General features: G+C 46.3%; 2 protein-coding genes across 2 annotated transcripts in view; one reads left to right on the top strand and one right to left on the bottom strand.

The window, feature by feature from the left end:
* Positions 1 to 2,983: 2,983 nt before the first annotated feature.
* Positions 2,984 to 3,406, top strand: LOC135810460 (integrase/recombinase xerD homolog). The gene has a single exon (XM_065323952.1). It carries the CDS (start codon positions 2,984 to 2,986, stop codon positions 3,404 to 3,406), a length of 423 nt encoding a protein of 140 aa, XP_065180024.1.
* A 3,179-nt stretch (positions 3,407 to 6,585) lies between these two features.
* The window catches only part of LOC135810461 (mucin-2-like), a 48,503-nt gene continuing 31,574 nt past the window's right edge, over positions 6,586 to 23,514 (bottom strand). Inside the window, exons 20-31 of the mRNA XM_065323953.1 lie at positions 22,420 to 22,545; positions 20,682 to 20,786; positions 19,431 to 19,493; positions 18,030 to 18,155; positions 14,828 to 14,932; positions 14,177 to 14,281; positions 13,579 to 13,641; positions 12,546 to 12,671; positions 9,828 to 9,932; positions 8,555 to 8,617; positions 7,154 to 7,279; positions 6,586 to 6,632 (exon numbers count right to left, since the gene is read on the bottom strand). Coding sequence (XP_065180025.1) covers positions 6,586 to 6,632; positions 7,154 to 7,279; positions 8,555 to 8,617; positions 9,828 to 9,932; positions 12,546 to 12,671; positions 13,579 to 13,641; positions 14,177 to 14,281; positions 14,828 to 14,932; positions 18,030 to 18,155; positions 19,431 to 19,493; positions 20,682 to 20,786; positions 22,420 to 22,545 — 1,160 coding nt within the window. The remainder of the gene's footprint in view (positions 6,633 to 7,153; positions 7,280 to 8,554; positions 8,618 to 9,827; positions 9,933 to 12,545; positions 12,672 to 13,578; positions 13,642 to 14,176; positions 14,282 to 14,827; positions 14,933 to 18,029; positions 18,156 to 19,430; positions 19,494 to 20,681; positions 20,787 to 22,419; positions 22,546 to 23,514) is intronic.

The raw sequence follows: 23,514 nt of genomic DNA on the forward strand, positions 1-23,514 counted from the left end.
AGTAGTGTCAGAATCACCAGTACCAGTAACTAAGGAGAATAGCCAAAAAGAAGAAGAAAATACATTGTTATCCAATGAATATTCTATAAAACTGTGAACGGTACCAATTGGCTGTTGAATAATACTATAAACTCTCCGCCTCCATGTGCTCTAAAGGTGACCATTGCTACCCTCGGTAGCCAGTACTCACACCAATAATTTCAATTAGCATCCCCACACCTCACGATAGAGCAAACGTGTTTGGATTAAGCTGGGTGTGCCGATTCGAGCACTTGGTATTATGGTTCTGCTTGGAGCCACTAGTTGTCTCGCAGCTGAGCCGGCAAATGACTCCACTTGGAGCCGCGGAATGACTCCACATAGAGCCGCCCAATGACTCCGCATGGAGCCGCCGAATGACTCCGCATAGAGCCGCCAAATGACTCTGCATGGAGCCGCCGAATGACTCCGCTTGGAGCCGCCAATGACAGGCATGAATTGCAACATGGAAAAAGGCCAACAAAATTAACCATATAATCGGTTGTGGCGACAAACGCGATTAGGCCGGCTGCAGGGACGCCGTAATGTCGCACTCGCCCCAGCACGATTCAAACAATTCCCTTTGGCAGTCCACGGCACGAACTTCAACAAAGCCCCATGAATGCGTACCAGGGGAAGGCTAGACAGCATGTCTCTAGACATCAATAGGCATCGTATGAAAAGCCAGTCAATAGCACTAAAGAGCGAAAACCTTCGTCATGGTTCGGTTTCACCCGCGCACCGGGCCCGAGCTGGCAGCGCAAACAAACGCCGGACGCGAGCTGGCAGCACAAACAAACGCCGTACTCACACGAGACCGTTGGGCCAACGGATAGCCACAGCCATCAAAAACAGGAACAAACCCATCCACAGCTCTTTCTCTTGCTAGCTGTGCTGCTGCGTGCATCCAACTGTTTTGCAATTTCTGCGCTCCGAGCCAGGAAAACGCAGGACAAGACGAGGGCTGATAGTAAAAGCCCAGCGAGTGCAGATGCGATGCACGGACGATGAGAGCTATTTCGATGTCAAAAAAGAAATGAACGAGCTCGAAAGATCACATGAGAGAGCGGAAGGCGGAAGGGACGATCACAGATCTAGCTGGTTTATACGAAGCAGAGAGCTGCTCAGCAATGCGAGAGAGAAGGATAAGATGATTAGTGAGCTGGAAGTACTCCAGAGGCAATTTGACGAAGCGACGGACTTGGCGTTTGAAATTGTACGAACAACTCACCGCGTGCCAGTCGCCTCAGCTGAAACGCAGCAGTATACCGGTAATTCGCATCAACAGTGCCGCGATGAAGCCAGGGAAGTCGGCGGCTGGTGGCCAGGACATGTGTACAGCAATGAACCGTCCGCAGGACCACTGCTTGGGTTGAGTCACAGCCGGGATTGCTGGCCAGATCGCTACAACAACGAGACGTGAACAGGTGCGCCAGCGGAGATGCAACAAATGCAACTGATATCAACAACTACGTTTTGACACGGATGACCGCACAGCAGTAACATGGCATTCAATTATTTCAACAGCTAGCTACTGGTACACATGGTACTGGTGGTACCATCCCAGAGCGGCAGAGGTCACCAGCGCAGCGCTGTCCAGTCCAACAGTCATTGGCCAGTATCATGTGACAGATGGTTCAGAAACAGTGACCATGACAAGTGCCACTACATGTACCACAGTAAGTGTCAATGATGGTGTGAGTGTTCTTGCTAGGCCTGCTACTGCAAACACAACTACCTCAGGCTCAGGCAGTACATCTAGTAGTAGTTCTAAGGTTACTGGTCCTACATTACCCTTGGGCAGTACTGGCAGTAGCAATGTTCTTCCAAGCAATTCTGTATACTCAACCAGTACGCATAGTGTGAATACTGCAGAGAATACTAAGTACAGTGTTGGTACACAAGCTAATCCACACTCTTTCAGAAAGCCTCCAGTGTCAATGGCAGCGCCCCAGTCATGTATCCAGTGGCAGGCACCGCATATGAGCACAATGTCAATGGCTTCTACAGGTACTAATGTATATGGGCATACCGACCAACCACAGATGTCTTCCGGGTACATGCAACAGCCAAGGGTTATGCAACACCATACAATATTGGAAATCAAATGTATGCAACATGGCTACCTCAAATGCAACAAAACCAGGCTCGTGCAGAGCCATGGAAGCAGCTACAACGAGTTGGCATACCGATATTCAGCGGTGACAAACGTACGTTTGAGTCATTCCGAGAAGCTTTCATGGCATGTGTAGATAGTGCACCCGCCACCCCTCAGTACAAGCTGTTGCAAATGAGGCAGTATTTGGCAGGAGAAGCACTGACAGCCATCGAGCGATTTGGCTACTCACCATCAGCCTATGACGCAGCTAAGAAGTTGCTAGAGCGCAAGTATGGCGGTGAGCGTCGCCGTGTGGCTTTACATATTGAACGCGCACAGCCACTTGACCACATCGATGGGTCTGCAACCAGTGGTACCTCCACGTGCACAGCCAACACTCCCAACAGTAGCAGCAGCAACAGCAGCACAGCGGGCTGGTCGAGTCTCTGTTGATGTTGTGGTGCCTGAGCGCCACATGCGCGACAGCCTGGAAACGACTGCACCAATTCTGCAAACTAGTCGGCACCAAGGTGATTACAGACACCATCATGCTGGCGTTTGTAGCCTACCTGGCACGTCAACATGCCGCGTCAACCGTCCGCTTGTATGTGTCGGCGATCCGGGCAATTGCCAAAGAAAACGGCAAAGATCTCTCTTCGCGAAGAGTGGACCTTGCAGTTAAAGGAGTGGCACGTGCACAGGCCAACCGAACTAAGAACGCCAGCAAGCCAATCCTCCGGCCCCACATGGCAGCTATGCGCAACGCCCTGATTAGGTCTAATGTCAACGCTACCGACCGAGCCATGGCATGGGCAGCTATTTGCCTGTCTCCGGGCAAGCGAATACACTTCCACAACCGCCACAACCATGTCAGACGGGGGCCTCCGAACAAATGACCTCTCCATCACGCCGCAGGCCATGCAGGTCACAATCAAGAAGTCCAAGACCGACCAACTCGGCAAGGGTCACTCCGTCCAGCTCACAACCACCAACTCAACGGTTTGCCCGGTCAGAGCCATGCATACCTATCTCTCCAGACGCGCCAACCTGCCCAATAGACCACTGGTCGTCGAAAGCTGTGGCAATTTCCTGGCTGCACAAAGACTCACACGTCTAATCCGTCAGCTCCTGAGCAGCGCAGGGTACCCACCGAACCAGTATCCACTGCACGGCCTCAGAGCCGGACCCGCAACCACAGGAGCATTGAGCGGCTTCACCGAATGCGAGATCATGAAACTCGGCAGATGGCGAAGTGCCTGCTACAAGCACTATGTCCGCTGTGGAAAGTAACTGTTCACCGTCCGCAGGCGCGCAAGCGCGCACAGCCACATACACGCACCCGCATACACATACACACGCACGCACGCACGCACGCACGCGCACACCCACATGCATGCACGCGTACGCGCACCCGCACTCTGACACCGTGCAAGCATGCACGCATGCACACACGCTGAGCACCCGCTGGTACGCCCACTCGCGGACGCACGCACTCACGTTCTAGCACTGACTGTGCACGCACGCTTCTGATACTTATGAGAAGCTATCTGCTCCACTTTGTTGCGGTGCTATTGCTCTCACCTATGGCACCATGCCACCCCTGGCTTTTGCGACTGCATGCGATTCAAACCCTTATCAGTGTCACTAAGGTCATTCAGCTGACCAACGCGGAATTTGCGGGCATTCGGCGGCTTGGTCTGATTCCTAGCTTGTTGGTAACAGGCTTGAGATTTCAAAGGTTGCTATGACAACGTGCAGTCATGCGCAGGGCCACCCAACATGCATTTGGGGGCCCAGGAAAGACAGAAACGCGTTGCTAGGCAACAGCAAAAGCGCTTGGCGAGTATCACGCTACTCATGCAGCGCGCGCGTTGGCGTAGGGTATCACGCTACCCTTGTGCTGCGTAGGGTATCACGCTACCCTTGTGCTGCGTAGAGTATCACGCTACGCTTGTGCTGCGTAGGGTATCACGCTACCCTTGTGCTGTGGGGTACCACATTGCCCCTCGCTGGAATCAGACCCGCGCCCCGGACACCTTGCGCTGGCGCAAGCGCGCACAGCCACACCCACATACACGCAACCGCATACACATACACACGCACGCACACCCCCACGCATGCACACACATATGCATGCACGCGTACGCGCACCCGCAGTCTGACACCGCACAAGCACGCATGCAGGTACACCCGCTGCGCACACGCTGGTACGCCCATTCGCGGACGTATGCACTCACGTTCTAGCACTGACTGTGCACGCACGCCTCTGATACTTATGATAAGTTACCTGCACCCTCAGTTGCTGTGCTATAGCTCCCACCTAAGGCATCATGCCACCCATTGCTTTTGCCGACTACATGCGATTCAAACCCTTATCAGTGTCACTAAGGGAAAACAACCATACAAATGGCACGCATTTGAACTACGTACATGTAGCTGAAGCGCTTGAATACCACACTAAGGTCATTCGGCTGACCAACGCAGAATTTGGGGGCATTCGGCGGCTTGGTCTGATTCCTAGCTTGTTGGTAACCGGCTTGAGATTTCCAAGGTTGCTATGACAACGTGCAGTCATGCGCAGGGCCACCCAACATGCATTTGGGGGCCCAGGAAAGACAGAAACGCGTTGCTAGGCAACAGCAAAAGCGCTCGGCGAGTATCACGCTACTCATGCAGCACGCACGTTGGCTTAGGGTATCACGCTACCCTTGCGCTGCGGGGTACCACCTTGCCCCTCGCTGGAATCAGACCCGCGCCCCGGATACCTTGCGCTGGCCTCCTGACGGCCAAACTCAACCAACTTGTGCGCTGTGACTGGGGTTGTGCATGTATTAGCAACATAATGTGGCCCAGGTCGGCAGACTTTCAATTAGCCAAGCGAGCTACTCAGGCCAGGGTGCATGATCACTATTCGCAGCACTTATCGTCCATGCAGCAGTCGGGTTAACATCAACTTCCATATGCTCAAAATGGCTAAGAACTTGTGTAAGGTACAAACCTGTTGCTGTTGCAGCAGTAGTAGTGGCTTGCGCCATTGTAGGTGATGTGGTCTTCACTGTTGTTGCCAGTAAAGTAGTAGTGTCAGAATCACCAGTACCAGTAACTAAGGAAAATAGACTCCACTTCGAGCTGCCGAATGACTCCACATGGAGCCGCCGAAAGACTCCGCATGGACCTGCTGAATGACTCTGCATGGAAATTTTGGCTCAGAGTATTATCACATCGTATTTTCACTGTGACATATGTTTTCTAATCAAAATACCAAGAGAGAAAGTGAATATTGAGTCCGTTCCGGTGTGCAACCTGTGTCATATTTGAAACCGTCGCCTCTACGCGTGCTTGCATGTGTGTGGCCAGTTAAAATTGTGTTCTGGGGCCCCAACAGCAAGCCATTTTCCTAAAACATTTCGCCGGGGACACCCCCGGACCACCGTCAGATTTTCTCCCTCCAAGTGTGGCAGCCCTGTTATAACCTTTCCAAATACAGGTCAGACCTCGCTATACCGTAATCTCTGGGGTTTGGCAATGTTTGTTTATGTTATAGTTAGTGAGCTGGGGACACCAGTATGCAACATGTATGTCAAAATGACGCTCTTTGCTTACTGATCACAACTGTTGCGCTAATGTAGTAATGATCCACTCTGGTCAACTCAGGAAGTGTGTTGTACTAGGGTCTCCACTGCATTGTGTTGAAAACACTTTGCGAAGTACACATTATGTACCCAGTCCACACGACTGTAGTGTTGGAAGAACGCATGAATTCCAGTAGACGCGTTGAATGCAAGCAAGGGTATGCAGTCATGAGCAGAAATTTCAAGAAAAGAAAGTAGTTCGGGCCGGAAATACAATGCACTGTACGACTTATTGTATTATATTGAGGTCTCTGGGCACTTAGGACCAAGTAAACACTGCGAAACAGTGTGTTGTATCGAAAATTACGCTATAGCGGATTATGTTATAGCGAGGACATTTTTGTACAGAAGTGATGCGGTTTCGGCAGGGACATTTGCATTTCGTACGTTGTAGTGAGGTTTATATTATAGCGATGGTCATTATAGCGAGGTCTGACCTGTATATACAAGCATAAATTACAACACGAAAAATGGCCAACAAAATCCAACCGCACCAGTAACTTCCACATTTTTCAAAAATGGCTAAAAACTTGTGAAAAGTACCAACCTGTTGCTGTTGCTGTTGCAGCAGTAGTAGTGATTTGTGCCACTGTAGGTGATGTGCTCTTTGCTTCTACAGAACATAGATCGTCAGGAGATGTTTCAGTTTCCATGTCGCCAAGAGGCAGCAAGCCCAAAGAAAGAGCAGCAAATGCAAAGACAGAGACTCATAGCCAGCATAACATTGAAGATGGGCACCTGGCAAAGTTTTTCCATAGCTGGACAAATCGTACCCAATACGGGGCAGCCCAACATATGAAGAACAGTATGAGAATGCAGTCCTACTGCCCATTTTATTCAACTCTGCCACTGAACCAGCACAACGGTCCAGTCCTGTACTACAGCTATCAGGCAATGTGACATGCAAAGGGAAAAAGAGATGTGCTGAGAAGTCGACACACCCATCCCACAGTGGGATTGTCAAAATTGAAAAGGCAAAGGGGGCGGGAGGAGCGGGGAGAGGGAATTGAACGACAAGGTGCTATGTAAACTTTTCTGGTACTTTGAGTACTTTGAAATCAATATTAGATTTATCGCGACAAACCCAAGCACGTGTTCAATCCCTAAAAGGAAGTCAAATATAAGCAGTCAATATAGCCCTAAGGCTAAGGAGTAAAATATGCAGGAATTTTGGACTGCTTTTAGGTACATGTATAGCAAGAATCAATGGGAGTCAATACTAAGAGAGTGATAATGTACATTGTGGTACAGGAAACCTTAAAAGAAACCTACAACCAAGAACACATTCCAATACTTAGCAACTACTTCAAGTATCAAAAGGATCGTGAATAGATAAAGCTAAAGAACGCTTAGACATCTGAGTAAAGCCGACTTGAAACATGATTGTACTTTTCAGGAAACTGACCTGCACTTGTTGCCAATGGCGCTGTTGGCGTGGTATTTGTTGGTAGCATGCTTCGCGACAGGGAAGTGCTTGATACCATGGCTGTTGCTGATGACGCTGTTTCTCCAGTACTTGCATTTCCAGTAGCTGAGACAACAGCCCAAAGCAAATTCAATGCAATACACAACGTTGAGACCTTTTCAATGTTTTCCAAAAATACAAGCATGAAATGCAATTAGGTTAACAGCCGACACAATCACACTTTATAAGTGCCCTTTTTCTGTGTTTCACACATTGGCTAACATATTTCACAGTTCACTTTAGTCCCAGTTAGACTGACTTTTCCGCATGCGTAGCAACGACTACAACCTCAATGCCCAAGGTGCAGATATCAGCTACTAAAGCACTGGGAGGTGAGTGCAAAGATCAAACCCACTACCAAAGTGGTCAAAGACTGAAATCCTATTTGTTGCATCATTCTTTCCCATGAAATACTTCGATTTACATGAACCAAATCAACCCACAACGAATCTCGAACACAGCGCTGTATGCCAAAACCGAGCAGACCCCACTATTCCAAGTCTGCAGGCAACGGAGACTGCTGTGGTTCGGCCATGTAGTGAGGGAAGGCGAAGAATCGTCCTCTTTCCAAGCCCTCCTAATGTCAATCAACACAACAGACATACGACGACCCCGAGGACGACCACGTCTGAGATGGATCGACGTTGTCAAGAAAGACTTACAATGCATTAATCTGTAACTTCTGGATGCTGTGCAATCTGCTTCTGATAGAGCTGCTTGGCTCGAAATTGTTAACAGATGCGTTGACCTCATGCAATGAGTGAAATGCGAACTGTCATTATTATTATTATTATTATTAAATCAACTGTGGGTTTGCAGCAAAGCTGACAAAATCTCTTCCCACTTCATTGACATTGGGTAAGAATGTTATTAAACTGTCATGGCAACAGGGACACTTTTCATTGTGGGTGACGTCTCAACTGCGTACCGTAATTCCGCGCATACAAGCATAAGCCCATGGGCTTATATGTGAAATAATGCAGTTTGGGGATAAAATATCCAGTAAAACATGTTCGTTTTTCAGCCCATGGGCCAATATTCGAATTTTGAAGGTTTACGAAAAAGTACAAGTCCGTGCTTATACTAGTGGCCCTATCATACTCTACTGGTAAACTGCACTGAACTGCTGTACCATGGTAGGAAGAGTCCATTTTGTGAAAAATTCTACTTGACACGTGAGTTGCATGTGTGTCTCTTTATTAGCCCATGGGCTTATAAACGGAGGTGGGCTTATATCCGGATATAGGCCCGTGGGCTTATATGCGCGGAATTACGGTACAGAGTGAAAAGTTCACCATGACATGTTCCACTTGACCCACCCACTTAAAATACGTAACTGACCTGTACTTTCTGGATCTGTCGTTGGCAGTAAAGTAGTAGTTTCAGAACCACCACTACCAGTGTCTAAAAGGAAACAGCCAAAAAAAAGAAGAAAATACATTGTTATCCAATGAATATTCTATAAAACTGTGAGCGGTACCAATCGGCTATTGAATAATACTGCAAACTCTCCTGCTGCATGTGCTCTAAAGGTGACCATTGCTACCCTCGGTAGCCAGTTCTCACACCAATAATTTCAATTAGCATCCCCACACCTCACGACACAACAACCGTGTTTGGATTAAGCTGGGTGTGCCGATTCGAGCACCTGGTATTATGGTTCTGCTTGGAGCCACTAGTTGTCTCGCAGCTGAGCCGGCAAATGACTCCGCTTGGAGCCGAGGAATGACTCCACATGGAGCCGCCGAATGACTCCGCATGAAGCCGCCGAATGACTCCGCATGGAGCCGCCGAATGACTCCGCATGGAGCCGCCAAATGACTCTGCATGGAGCCGCCGAATGACTCCGCTTGGAGCCGCCAATGACAGGCATGAATTGCAACATGGAAAAAGGCCAACAAAATTAACCATATCATCAACTTCCATATGCTCAAAATGGCTAAGAACTTGTGTAAGGTACAAACCTGTTGCTGTTGCAGCAGTAGTAGCGGCTTGCGCCATTGTAGGTGATGTGGTCTTCACTGTTGTTGCCAGTAAAGTAGTAGTGTCAGAATCACCAGTACCAGTAACTAAGTAAAATAGCCAAAAAGAAGAAGAAAATACATTGTTATCCAATGAATATTCTATAAAACTGTGAACGGTACCAATCGCCTGTTGAATAATACTATAAACTCTCCTCCTCCATGTGCTCTAAAGGTGACCATTGCTACCCTCGGTAGCCAGTACTCACACCAATAATTTCAATTAGCATCCCCCCACCTCACAGCAGAGCAACCGAGTTTGGATTAAGTTGGGAGTGCCGATTTGAGCAACTGGTATGATCGCTGGTTGGCTCGCAGCTCAGCCGGCAAATGACTCCACTTGGAGCTGCCGAATAACTCCACATGGAGCCGCCGAAAGACTCCGCATGGACCTGCTGAATGACTCTGTATGGAGCCGCCTAATTATTCGGCATGGAGCCGCCAAATGACTCTGCAGGGAGCCGCTGAATGACTCCGCTTGGAGCCGCCAATGACAGGCATGAATTGCAACACGGAAAAAGGCCAACAAAATCAACCATACCATCAACTTCAATATGCTCAAAAATGGCTAAAAACTTGTGTAAGGTACTAACCTGTTGCTGTTGCAGCAGTAGTAGCGACTTGCGCCATTGTAGGTGATGTCTTCTTCATTGTTGTTGCCAGTAAAGTAGTAGTGTCAGAATCACCACCACCAGTAACTAAGGAAAATAGTCAAAAAGAAGAAGAAGAAAATACATTACTATCAACTGCCTTATAACAGGGCTGCCACTTGCTACGAATTTTCGGAAATCGTCCGATTATTGATCGCCTCTCGGCCAAACCGACCGATTTTGTTTCCAAAAGGGGACAATCGATTATTTTATTTTGAGCGCTTTGTAGTCCAGTTGGTCATTCGGCGCTTCCAGGTCGCGTTTGGCCGGTCATTGTAGAGTAGACGGTTCGATACCGGAACGCTTTGACAGCCAAATTTGTGTAGACCCAAACCGATCATAAGCGTTGATTTTTCACTCGAAATATGTTTGTGGAAGGAAACTGGCATGTTGAAGTTTGCTCTGGGGCCAGAGTCAATCGAACTGAGCCACTCCTTTGTGTTGACCCATTGCCTCTAAGTTGCCCAATTTTTCGCTTCAAAAAAGTTCAAATCAGAGGTGGCTCCAAACCGGACACGTTTTAGAGTGCACGTCAAATTCACTCTGGGTCTGAAATTAGGTTATTGCTATCGCTCCACGACGGCCAGTACAGAGTAACAATAAGCCTTGTGTGTGCTTCCATTAGTTTTGATTGGTATGCGGTGCTTTATTGGCGAGAGGCGAGCCGCTGTTTACCTTCGACAAGAAGTTGATTTTTCGGAAGTCGTAAAACTCAAGTCGCAGTGCAAAGCAACACGTCAAAAACTCACCTGCTTGGTATGGCGCTTCTGGTCATCGCAGAGCCATGAAATTTTGGCTCGGAGTATTATCACATCGTATTTTCACTGTGACATATGCTTTCTAATCAAAATACCAAGAGAGAAAGTGAATATTGAGTCCGTTCCGGTTTGCAACCTGTGTCCTATTTGAAACTGTCGCCTCTACATGTACATGCACATGTAGCTGTAAAATGCACACGTGCTTGCATGTGTGTGGCCAGTTAAAAATGTGTTCTGGAGCCCCAACAGCAAGCCATTTTCCTAAAACATTTCGCCGGGGACACCCCCGGACCACCGTCAGATTGTTCTCCCTCCAAGTGTGGCAGCCCTGTTATAACCTTTCCAAATACAGGTCAGACCTCGCTATACCGTAATCTCTGGGGTGTGGCAATGTTTGTTTATGTTATAGTTAGTGAGCTGGGGACACCAGTATGCAACATGTATGTCAAAATGACGCTCTTTGCTTACTGATCACAACTGTTGCGCTAATGTAGTAATGATCCACTCTGGTCAACTCAGGAAGTGTGTTGTACTAGGGTCTCCAGTGCATTGTGTTGAAAACACTTTGCGAAGTACACATTATGTACCCAGTCCACACGACTGTAGTGTTGGAAGAACGCATGAATTCCAGTAGACGCGTTGAATGCAAGCAAGGGTATGCAGTCGTGAGCAGAAATTTCAAGAAAAGAAAGTAGTCCGGGCCGGAAAGACAATGCACTGTACGACTCATTGTATTATATTGAGGTCTCTGGGCACTTGGGACCAAGTAAACACTGCGAAACAGTGTGTTGTAACAAAAATTACGCTATAGCGGATTATGTTATAGCGAGGACATTTTTGTACAGAAGTGATGCGGTTTCGGCAGGGACATTTGCATTTCGTACGTTGTAGTGAGGTTTATGTTATAGCGATGGTCATTATAGCGAGGTCTGACCTGTATATACAAGCATGAATTACAACACGAGAAATGGCCAACAAAATCCAACCGCACCAGCAACTTCCACATTTTTTAAAAATGGCTAAGAACTTGTGAAAAGTACCAACCTGTTGCTGTTGCTGTTGCAGCACTAGTAGTGACTTGTGCCACTGTAGGTGATGTGCTCTTTGCTTCTACAGAACATAGATCGTCAGGAGATGTTTCAGTTTCCATGTCGCCAAGAGGCAGCAAGCCCAAAGAAAGAGCAGCAAATGCAAAGACAGAGACTCATAGCCAGCATAACATTGAAGATGGGCACCTGGCAAAGTTTTTCCATAGCTGGACAAATCTGTACCCAATACGGGGCAGCCCAACATATGAAGAACAGGATGAGAATGCAGTCCTACTGCCCATTTTATTCAACTCTGCCACTGAACCAGCACAACGGTCCAGTCCTGTACTACAGCTATCAGGCAATGTGACATGCAAAGGGAAAAAGAGATGTGCTGAGAAGTCGACACACCCATCCCACAGTGGGATTGTCAACATTGAAAAGGCAAAGGGGGCGGGGGGAGCGGGGAGAGGGAATTGAACGACAAGGTGCTACGTAAACTTTTCTGGTACTTTGAGTACTTTGAAATCAATATTAGATTTATCGCGACAAACCCAAGCACGTGTTCAACCCCTAAAAGGAAGTCAAATATAAGCAGTCAATATAGCCCTGAGGCTAAGGAGTAAAATATGCAGGAATTTTGGACTGCTTTTAGGTACATGTATAGCAAGAATCAATGGGAGTCAATACTAAGAGAGTGATAATGTACATTGTGGTAAAGCAAACCTTAAAAGAAAGCTACAACCAAGAACACATTCCAATACTTAGCAACTACTTCAAGTATCAAAAGGATCGTGAATAGGTAAAGCTAAAGAACGCTTAGACATCTGAGTAAAGCCGACTTGAAACATGATTGTACTTTTCAGGAAACTGACCTGCACTTGTTGCCAATGGCGCTGTTGGCGTGGTATTTGTTGGTAGCATGCTTGGCGACAGGGTAGTGCTTGATACCATGGTTGTTGCTGATGACGCTGTTTCTCCAGTACTTGCATTTCCAGTACCTGAGACAACGGCCCAAAGCAAATAAAATGCAATACACAACGTTGAGACGTTTTCAATGTTTTCCAAAAATACAAGCATGAAATGCAATTAGGTTAACAGCCGACACCATCACACTTTATAAGTGCCCTTTTTCTGTGTTTCATACATTGGCTAACATATTTCACAGTTCACTTTAGACCCAGTTAGACTGACTTTTCCGCATGCGTAGCAACGACTACAACCTCAATGCCCAAGGTGCAGATATCAGCTACTAAAGCACTGGGAGGTGAGTACAAAGATCAAACCCACTACCAAAGTGGTCAAAGACTGAAATCTTATTTGTTGCATCATTCTTTCCCATGAAATACTTCGATTTACATGAACCAAATCAACTGTGGGTTTGCAGCAAAGCTGACAAAATCTCTTCCCACTTCATTGACATTGGGTAAGAATGTTACTAAACTGTCATGGCAACAGGGACACTTTTCATTGTGGGTGACGTCTCAACTGCGTACCGTAATTCCGCGCATACAAGCATAAGCCCATGGGCTTACATGTGAAATAATGCAGTTTGGGGATAAATTATCCAGTAAAACATGTTTGTTTTCAGCCCATGGGCCAATATTAGAATTTTGAAGGTTTACGAAAAAGTACAAGTCCGTGCTCATACTAGTGGCCCTACCATACTCTACTGGTAAACTGCACTGAACTGCTGTACCATGGTAGGAAGAGTCCATTTTGTGAAAAATTCTACTTGACACATGAGTTGCATTTGTGTCTCTTTATTAGCCCATGGGCTTATTAACGGAGGTAGGCTTATATCCGGATATAGGCCCGTGGGCTTATTTCCGCGGAATTACGGTACACAGTGAAAAGTTCATCATGGCATGTTCCACTTGACCCACCCACTTAAAATACGTAACTGACCTGTGCTTTCTGGATCCGTCGTCGGCAGTAAAGTAGTAGTTTCAGAACCACCACTACCAGTGTCTAAAAGGAAACAGCCAAAAAAAACAAAAAAACATTGTTATCCCATGAATATTCTATAAAACTGTGAGCGGTACCAATCGGCTGTTGAATAATACTACAAACTCTCCTCCTCCATGTGCTCTAAAGGTGACCATTACTACCCTCGGTAGCCAGTACTCACACCAATAATTTCAATTAGCATCCCCACACCTCACGACAGAGCAAACGTGTTTGGATTAAGCTGGGTGTGCCGATTCGAGCACCTGGTATTATGGTTCTGCTTGGAGCCACTAGTTGTCTCGCAGCCGAGCCGGCAAATGACTCCACTTGGAGCCGCGGAATGACTCCACATGGAACCGCCAAATGACTCCGCATGGAGCCGCCGAATGACTCCGCATGGGGCCGCCAAATGACTCTGCATGGAGCCGCCGAATGACTCCGCTTGGAGCCGCCAATGACAGGCATGAATTGCAACACGGAAAAAGGCCAACAAAATTAACCATATCATCAACTTCTATATGCTCAAAATGGCTAAGAACTTGTGTAAGGTACAAACCTGTTGCTGTTGCAGCAGTAGTAGTGGCTTGCGCCATTGTAGGTGATGTGGTCTTCACTGTTGTTGCCAGCAAAGTAGTAGTGTCAGAATCACCAGTACCAGTAACTAAGGAAAAACAGCCAAAAAGAAGAAGAAAATACATTGTTATCCAATGAATATTCTATAAAACTGTGAACGGTACCAATCGCCTGTTGAATAATACTATAAACTCTCCTCCTCCATGTGCTCTAAAGGTGACCATTGCTACCCTCGGTAGCCAGTACTCACACCAATAATTTCAATTAGCATCCCCCCACCTCACAGCAGAGCAACCGAGTTTGGATTAAGCTGGGAGTGCCGATTCGAGCAACTGGTATGATCGCTGGTTGGCTCGCAGCTCAGCCGGCAAATGACTCCACTTGGAGCTGCCGAATGACTCCACATGGAGCCGCCGAAAGACTCCGCATGGACCTGCTGAATGACTCTGCATTGAGCCGCCTAATGATTCAGCATGGAGCCGCCAAATGACTCTGCAGGGAGCCGCTGAATGACTCCGCTTGGAGCCGCCAATGACAGGCATGAATTGCAACACGGAAAAAGGCCAACAAAATCAACCATACCATCAACTTCCATATGCTCAAAAATGGCTAAAAACTTGTGTAAGGTACTAACCTGTTGCTGTTGCAGCAGTAGTAGCGGCTTGCGCCATTGTAGGTGATGTCTTCTTCATTGTTGTTGCCAGTAAAGTAGTAGTGTCAGAATCACCAGTACCAGTAACTAAGGAAAATAGTCAAAAAGAAGAAGAAGAAAATACATTACTATCAACTGCCTTATAACAGGGCTGCCCCTTGCTACGAATTTTCGGAAATCGTCCGATTATTGATCGCCTCTCGGCCAAACCGACCGATTTTGTTTCCAAAAGGGGGCAATCGATTATTTTATTTTGAGCGCTTTGTAGTCCAGTTGGTCATTCGGCGCTTCCAGGTCGCGTTTGGCCGGTCATTGTAGAGTAGACGGTTCGGTACTGGAACGCTTTGACAGCCAAATTTGTGTAGACCCAAACCGATCATAAGCGTTGATTTTTCACTCGAAATATGTTTGTGGAAGGAAACTGGCATGTTGAAGTTTGCTCTGGGGCCAGAGTCAATCGAACTGAGCCACTCCTTTGTGTTGACCCATTGCCTCTAAGTTGCCCAATTTTTCGCTTCAAAAAAGTTCAAATCAGAGGTGGCTCCAAACCGGACACGTTTTAGAGTGCACGTCAAATTCACTCTGGGTCTGAAATTAGGTAATCGCTATCGCTCCACGACGGCCAGTACAGAGTAACAATAAGCCTTGTGTGTGCTTCCATTAGTTTTGATTGGTATGCGGTGCTTTATTGGCGAGAGGCGAGCCGCTGTTTACCTTCGACAAGAAGTTGATTTTTCGGAAGTTGTAAAACTCAAGTCGCAGTGCAAAGCAACACGTCAAAAACTCACCTCCTTGGTATGGCGATTCTGGTCATCGCAAAGCCATGAAATTTTGGCTCGGAGTATTATCACATCGTATTTTCACTGTGACATACGTTTTCTAATCAAAATACCAAGAGAGAAAGTGAATATTGAGTCCGTTCCGGTTTGCAACCTGTGTCCTATTTGAAACCGTCGCCTCTACATGTACATGCACATGTAGCTGTAAAATGCACGCGTGCTTGCATGTGTGTGGCCAGTTAAAAATGTGTTCTGGGGCCCCAACAGCAAGCCATTTTCCTAAAACATTTCGCCGGGGACACCCCCGGACCACCGGCAGATTTTCTCCCTCCAAGTGTGGCAGCCCTGTTATAACCTTTCCAAATACAGGTCAGACCTCGCTATACCGTAATCTCTGGGGTTTGGCAATGTTTGTTTATGTTATAGTTAGTGAGCTGGGGACACCAGTATGCAACATGTATGTCAAAATGACGCTCTTTGCTTACTGATCACAACTGTTGCGCTAATGTAGTAATGATCCACTCTGGTCAACTCAGGAAGTGTGTTGTACTAGGGTCTCCACTGCATTGTGTTGAAAACACTGCTTTGCGAAGTACACATTATGTACCCAGTCCACACGACTGCAGTGTTGGAAGAACGCATGAATTCCAGTAGACGCGTTGAATGCAAGCAAGGGTATGCAGTCGTGAGCAGAAATTTCAAGAAAAGAAAGTAGTTCGGGCCGGAAAAACAATGCACTGTACGACTTATTGTATTATATTGAGGTCTCTGGGCACTTGGGACCAAGTAAACACTGCGAAACAGTGTGTTGTAGCGAAAATTACGCTATAGCGGATTATGTTATAGCGAGGACATTTTTGTGCAGAAGTGATGCGGTTTCGGCAGGGACATTTGCATTTCGCACGTTGTAGTGAGGTTTATGTTATACAGTCGACCTACCCTTATAACGATAACCTCTATAACGATATTACCTATATAACGATATTTTTCTGCCAAACCAAATCACTCCATTGACTTGTGTATACAATGCATTACCTCTATAACAATATTGCTATAACGATATTACCTCTATAACGATATAAAATGGGCTGACCAATCGACATTTTCCATTTTATAACAATATCAAGCATGGGGTATGTAGAGCCCACTATCCAGGTAGGGCAAGTTTCACTTGATAAGTTACTGGGAAATGACGAAATGCAATGGGGGCAGCAGTTGGCACCTTGCTGTGTACATACTGTGCATGTACTTCAGTTTTTTATGCTACGAGGAGTGTAAAAAATGGACAAAAACCATGCATTATGACGTATGTGTATGAAATGAACCAGTTACCCCTATAACAATATTACCCTTATAACAATATTTCTTGGTCTGACGCAAATATCGTTATAAGGGTAGGTCGACTGTAGCGATGGTCATTATAGCGAGGTCTGACCTGTATATATACAAGCATAAATTACAACACGAAAAATGGCCAACAAAATCCAATCGCACCAGCAACTTCCCCATTTTTCAAAAATGGCTAAGAACCTGTGAAAAGTACCAACCTGTTTCTGTTGCTGTTGCAGCAGTAGTAGTGACTTGTGCCACTGTAGGTGATGTGCTCTTTGCTTCTACAGAACATAGATCGTCAGGAGATGTTTCAGTTTCCATGTCGCCAAGAGGCAGCAAGCCCAAAGAAAGAGCAGCAAATGCAAAGACAGAGACTCATAGCCAGCATAACATTGAAGATGGGCACCTGGCAAAGTTTTTCCATAGCCGGACAAATCGTACCCAATACGGGGCAGCCCAACATATGAAGAACAGTATGAGAATGCAGTCCTACTGCCCATTTTATTCAACTCTGCCACTGAACCAGCACAACGGTCCAGTCCTGTACTACAGCTATCAGGCAATGTGACATGCAAAGGGAAAAAGAGATGTGCTGAGAAGTCGACACACCCATCCCACAGTGGGATTGTCAAAATTGAAAAGGCAAAGGGGGCGGGAGGAGCGGGGAGAGGGAATTGAACGACAAGGTGCTATGTAAACTTTTCTGGTACTTTGAGTACTTTGAAATCAATATTAGATTTATCGTGACAAACCCAAGCACGTGTTCAATCCCTAAAAGGAAGTCAAATATAAGCAGTCAATATAGCCCTAAGGCTAAGGAGTAAAATATGCAGGAATTTTGGACTGCTTTTAGGTACATGTATAGCAAGAATCAATGGGAGTCAATACTAAGAGAGTGATACTGTACATTGTGGTACAGGAAACCTTAAAAGAAACCTACAACCAAGAACACATTCCAATACTTAGCAACTACTTCAAGTATCAAAAGGATCGTGAATAGGTAAAGCTAAAGAACGCTTAGGCATCTGAGTAAAGCCAACTTGAAACATGATTGTACTTTTCAGGAAACTGACCTGCACTTGTTGCCAATGGCGCTGTTGGGGTGGTATTTGTTGGTAGCATGCTTCGCGACAGGGTAGTGCTTGATACCATGGCTGTTGCTGATGACGCTGTTTCTCCAGTACTTGCATTTCCAGTAGCTGAGACAACAGCCCAAAGAAAATACAATGCAATACACAACGTTGAGACCTTTTCAATGTTTTCCAAAAATACAAGCATGAAATGCAATTAGGTTAACAGCCGACACAATCACACTTTATAAGTGCCCTTTTTCTGTGTTTCACACATTGGCTAACGTATTTCACAGTTCACTTTAGTCCCAGTTAGACTGACTTTTCCGCATGCGTAGCAACGACTACAACCTCAATGCCCAAGGTGCAGATATCAGCTACTAAAGCACTGGGAGGTGAGTGCAAAGATCAAACCCACTACCAAAGTGGTCAAAGACTGAAATCCTATTTGTTGCATCATTCTTTCCCATGAAATACTTCGATTTACATGAACTAAATCAACCCACAACGAATCTCGAACACAGCGCTGTATGCCAAAACCGAGCAGACCCCACTATCCCAAGTCTGCAGGCAACGGAGACTGCTGTGGTTCGGCCATGTAGTGAGGGAAGGCGAAGAATCGTCCTCTTTCCAAGCCCTCCTAATGTCAATCAACACAACAGACATACGACGACCCCGAGCATGACCACGTCTGAGATGGATCGACGTTGTCAAGAAAGACTTACAATGCATTAATCTGTCACTTCTGGATGCTGTGCAATCTGCTTCTGATAGAGCTGCTTGGCTCGAAATTGTTAACAGATGCGTTGACCTCATGCAATGAGTGAAATGCGAACTGTCATTATTATTATTATTATTATTAAATCAACTGTGGGTTTGCAGCAAAGCTGACAAAATCTCTTCCCACTTCATTGACATTGGGTAAGAATGTTATTAAACTGTCATGGCAACAGGGACACTTTTCATTGTGGGTGACGTCTCAACTGCGTACCGTAATTCCGCGCATACAAGCATAAGCCCATGGGCTTATATGTGAAATAATGCAGTTTGGGGATAACATATCCAGTAAAACATGTTCGTTTTTCAGCCCATGGGCCAATATTCGAATTTTGAAGGTTTACGAAAAAGTACAAGTCCGTGCTCATACTAGTGGCCCTACCATACTCTACTGGTAAACTGCACTGAACTGCTGTACCATGGTAGGAAGAGTCCATTTTGTGAAAAATTCTACTTGACACGCGAGTTGCATGTGTGTCTCTTTATTAGCCCATGAGCTTATAAACGGAGGTGGGCTTATATCCGGATATAGGCCCGTGGGCTTATATGCGCGGAATTACGGTACAGAGTGAAAAGTTCACCATGACATGTTCCACTTGACCCACCCACTTAAAATACGTAACTGACCTGTACTTTCTGGATCTGTCGTTGGCAGTAAAGTAGTAGTTTCAGAACCACCACTACCAGTGTCTAAAAGGAAACAGCCAAAAAAAAGAAGAAAATACATTGTTATCCCATGAATATTCTATAAAACTGTGAGCGGTACCAATCGCCTGTTGAATAATACTGCAAACTCTCCTGCTGCATGTGCTCTAAAGGTGACCATTGCTACCCTCGGTAGCCAGTACTAACACCAATAATTTCGATTAGCATCCCCACACCTCACGACACAGCAACCGTGTTTGGATTAAGCTGGGTGTGCCGATTCGAGCACCTGGTATTATGGTTCTGCTTGGAGCTACTAGTTGTCTCGCAGCTGAGCCGGCAAATGACTCCGCTTGGAGCCGCGGAATGACTCCACATGGAGCCGCCGAATGCCTCCGCATGAAGCCGCCGAATGACTCCGCATGGAGCCGCCAAATGACTCTGCATGGAGCCGCCGAATGACTCTGCATGGAGCCGCCGAATGACTCCGCTAGGAGCCGCCAATAACAGGCATGAATTGCAACACGGAAAAAGGCCAACAAAATTAACCATACCATCAACTTCCATATGCTCAAAAATGGCTAAGAACTTGTGTAAGGTACAAACCTGTTGCTGTTGCAGCAGTAGTAGCGGCTTGCGCCATTGTAGGTGATGTGGTTTTCACTGTTGTTGCCAGTAAAGTAGTAGTGTCAGAATCACCAGTACCAGTAACTAAGGAAAATAGCCAAAAAGAAGAAGAAAATACATTGTTATCCAATGAATATTCTATAAAACTGTGAACGGTACCAATCGGCTGTTGAATAATACTACAAACTCTCCTCCTCCATGTGCTCTAAAGGTGACCATTGCTACCCTCGGTAGCCAGTACTCACACCAATAATTTCAATTAGCACCCCTCCACCTCACAGCAGAGCAACCGAGTTTGGATTAAGCTGGGAGTGCCGATTCGAGCAACTGGTATGATCGCTAGTTGGCTCGCAGCTCAGCCGGCAAATGACTCCACTTGGAGCTGCCGAATGACTCCACATGGAGCCGCCGAATGACTCTGCATGGAGCCGCCTAATCATTCAGCATGGAGCCGCCAAATGACTCTGCAGGGAGCCGCCGAATGACTCCACTTGGAGCCGACAATGACAGGCATGAATTGCAACACGGAAAAAGGCCAACAAAATCAACCATACCATCAACTTCCATATGCTCAAAAATGGCTAAAAACTTGTGTAAGGTACTAACCTGTTGCTGTTGCAGCAGTAGTAGCGGCTTGCGCCATTGTAGGTGATGTCTTCTCCATTGTTGTTGCCAGTAAAGTAGTAGTGTCAGAATCACCACCACCAGTAACTAAGGAAAATAGTCAAAAAGAAGAAGAAGAAAATACAATACTATCAACTACTGCTTTATAACCTTTCCAAATACAGGTCAGACCTCGCTATAACGTAATCTCTGGGGTTTGGCAATGTTTGTTTATGTTATAGTCAGTGAGTTGGGGACACCAGTTTTCAACATGTATGTCAAAATGACGCTCTTTGCTTACTGATCACAACTGTTGCGCTAATGTAGTAATGATCCACTCTGGCCAACTCAGGCAGTGTGTTGCACTAGGGTCTCCACTGCATTGCGATGAAAACACTACTTTGCGAAGTACACATTATGTACCCAGTCCACACGACTGTAGTGTTGGAAGAACGCATGAATTCCAGTAGACGCGTTGAATGCAAGCAAGGATATGCAGTCGTGAGCAGAAATTTCAAGAAAAGAAAGTGGTTTGGGCCGGAAAGACAATGCACTGTACGTCTTATTGTATTATATTGAGGTCTCTGGGCCCTTGGGACCAAGTAAACACTGCGAAACAGTGTGTTGTAGCGAAAATTATGCTATAGCGGATTATGTTATAGCGAGGACATTTTTGTACAGAAGTGATGCGGTTTCGGCAGGGACATTTGCATTTCGTACTTTGTAGTGAGGTTTGTGTTATAGCGATGGTCATTATAGCGAGGCCTACCCTGTATATACAAGCATGAATTACAACACGAAAAATGGCCAACAAAATCCAACCGCACCAGCAACTTCCACATTTTTCAAAAATGGCTAAGACCTTGTGAAAAGTACCAACCTGTTGCTGTTGTTGTTGCAGCAGTAGTAGTGACTTGTGCCACTGTAGGTGATGTGCTCTTTGCTTCTACAGAACATAGATCGTCAGGAGATGTTTCAGTTTCCATGTCGCCAAGAGGCAGCAAGCCCAAAGAAAGAGCAGCAAATGCAAAGACAGAGACTCATAGCCAGCATAACATTGAAGATGGGCACCTGGCAAAGTTTTTCCATAGCCGGACAAATCTGTACCCAATACGGGGCAGCCCAACATATGAAGAACAGTATGAGAATGCAGTCCTACTGCCCATTTTATTCAACTCTGCCACTGAACCAGCACAACCGTTCAGTCCAGTACTACAGCTATCAGGCAATGTTACATGCAAAGGGAAAAAGAGATGTGCTGAGAAGTCGACACACCCATCCCACAGTGGGATTGTCAAAATTGAAAAGGCAAAGGTGGCGGGGGGAGCGGGGAGAGGGAATTGAACGACAAGGTGCTATGTAAACTTTTCTGGTACTTTGAGTACTTTGAAATCAATATTAGATTTATCGTGACAAACCCAAGCACGTGTTCAATCCCTAAAAGGGAGTCAAATATAAGCAGTCAATATAGCCTTAAGGCTAAGGAGTAAAATATGCAGGAATTTTGGACTGCTTTTAGGTACATGTATAGCAAGAATTAATGGGAGTCAATACTAAGAGAGTGATGATGTACATTGTGGTACAGGAAACCTTTTAAAAGAAACCTACAACCAAGAACACATTCCAATACTTAGCAACTACTTCAAGTATCAAAAGGATCGTGAATAGGTAAAGCTAAAGAACGCTTAGGCATCTGAGTAAAGCCAACTTGAAACATGATTGTACTTTTCAGGAAACTGACCTGCACTTGTTGCCAATGGCGCTGTTGGCGTGGTATTTGTTGGTAGCATGCTTCGCGACAGGGTAGTGCTTGATACCATGGTTGTTGCTGATGATGCTGTTTCTCCAGTACTTGCATTTCCAGTAGCTGAGACAACAGCCCAAAGCAAATACAATGCAATATACAACGTTAAGACAATTTCAATGTTTTCAAATACTACAAGCATGAAATGCCATTAGGTTAAAGGGGAAGTATACCCTAAAATCAAATTTTCACCAGTTGTAGTCTTCGGGGTGCTGAGTCGAATGGTCTTGGTCCGAGGAAGCTGAGACGCTCCCTTTCTACTTGAATCCCAATCGAACTCGCGCACTTCCACCGAAACTGGGTGACTGCGCCCTACTAGATGGGGATTTGTATGCAAAATGTCACTAAAAGCGCCATTTCGTTCTTATAAAAGCACGGATGACCGCGATTGGCCCATATGTTGTAGTCTTTTGGACGCTGAGTCGACTGGTTTTGGTCCGAAAAGGCTGCGATGCAGCGTTCCTCCTTTATTCCCAATCGAACATGGTTGAACAAGCGGTCACGTGCTCCTGCGTACACCAGTCACCTGGTCACCGTGCCTGCAGGGTACAACTTACTAGCCTGTTTGACCTTTTTTGGGTGCAGTCCTGTCACTCGAGTTGAACCTTGGTGTGAAAGTTGTCGCCTGCTGGCGCGGTGACCAGGTGATTTGGGCACCCAGGACCACGTGACCGCTTCTTCAACCATGTTCGATTGGGAATAAAGGAGGAACGCTGCATCGCAGCCTTTTCGGACCAAGACCAGTCGACTCAGCGTCCAAAAGACTACAACATATGGGCCACTCGCGGTCATCCGTGCTTTTATAAGAACGAAATGGCGCTTTTAGTGACATTTTGCATACAAATCCCCATCTAGTAGGGCGCAGTCACCCAGTTTCGGTGGAAGTGCGCGAGTTCGATTGGGATTCAAGTAGGAAGGGAGCGTCGCAGCTTCCTCGGACCAAGACCATTCGACTCAGCACCCCGAAGACTACAACTGGTGAAAATTTGATTTTATGGTATACTTCCCCTTTAACAGCCGACACAATCACAC

This window comes from Sycon ciliatum, chromosome 2 (genome assembly GCF_964019385.1).
Source record: "Sycon ciliatum chromosome 2, ocSycCili1.1, whole genome shotgun sequence".
NCBI classification, from domain to species: Eukaryota; Metazoa; Porifera; class Calcarea; order Leucosolenida; family Sycettidae; genus Sycon; species Sycon ciliatum.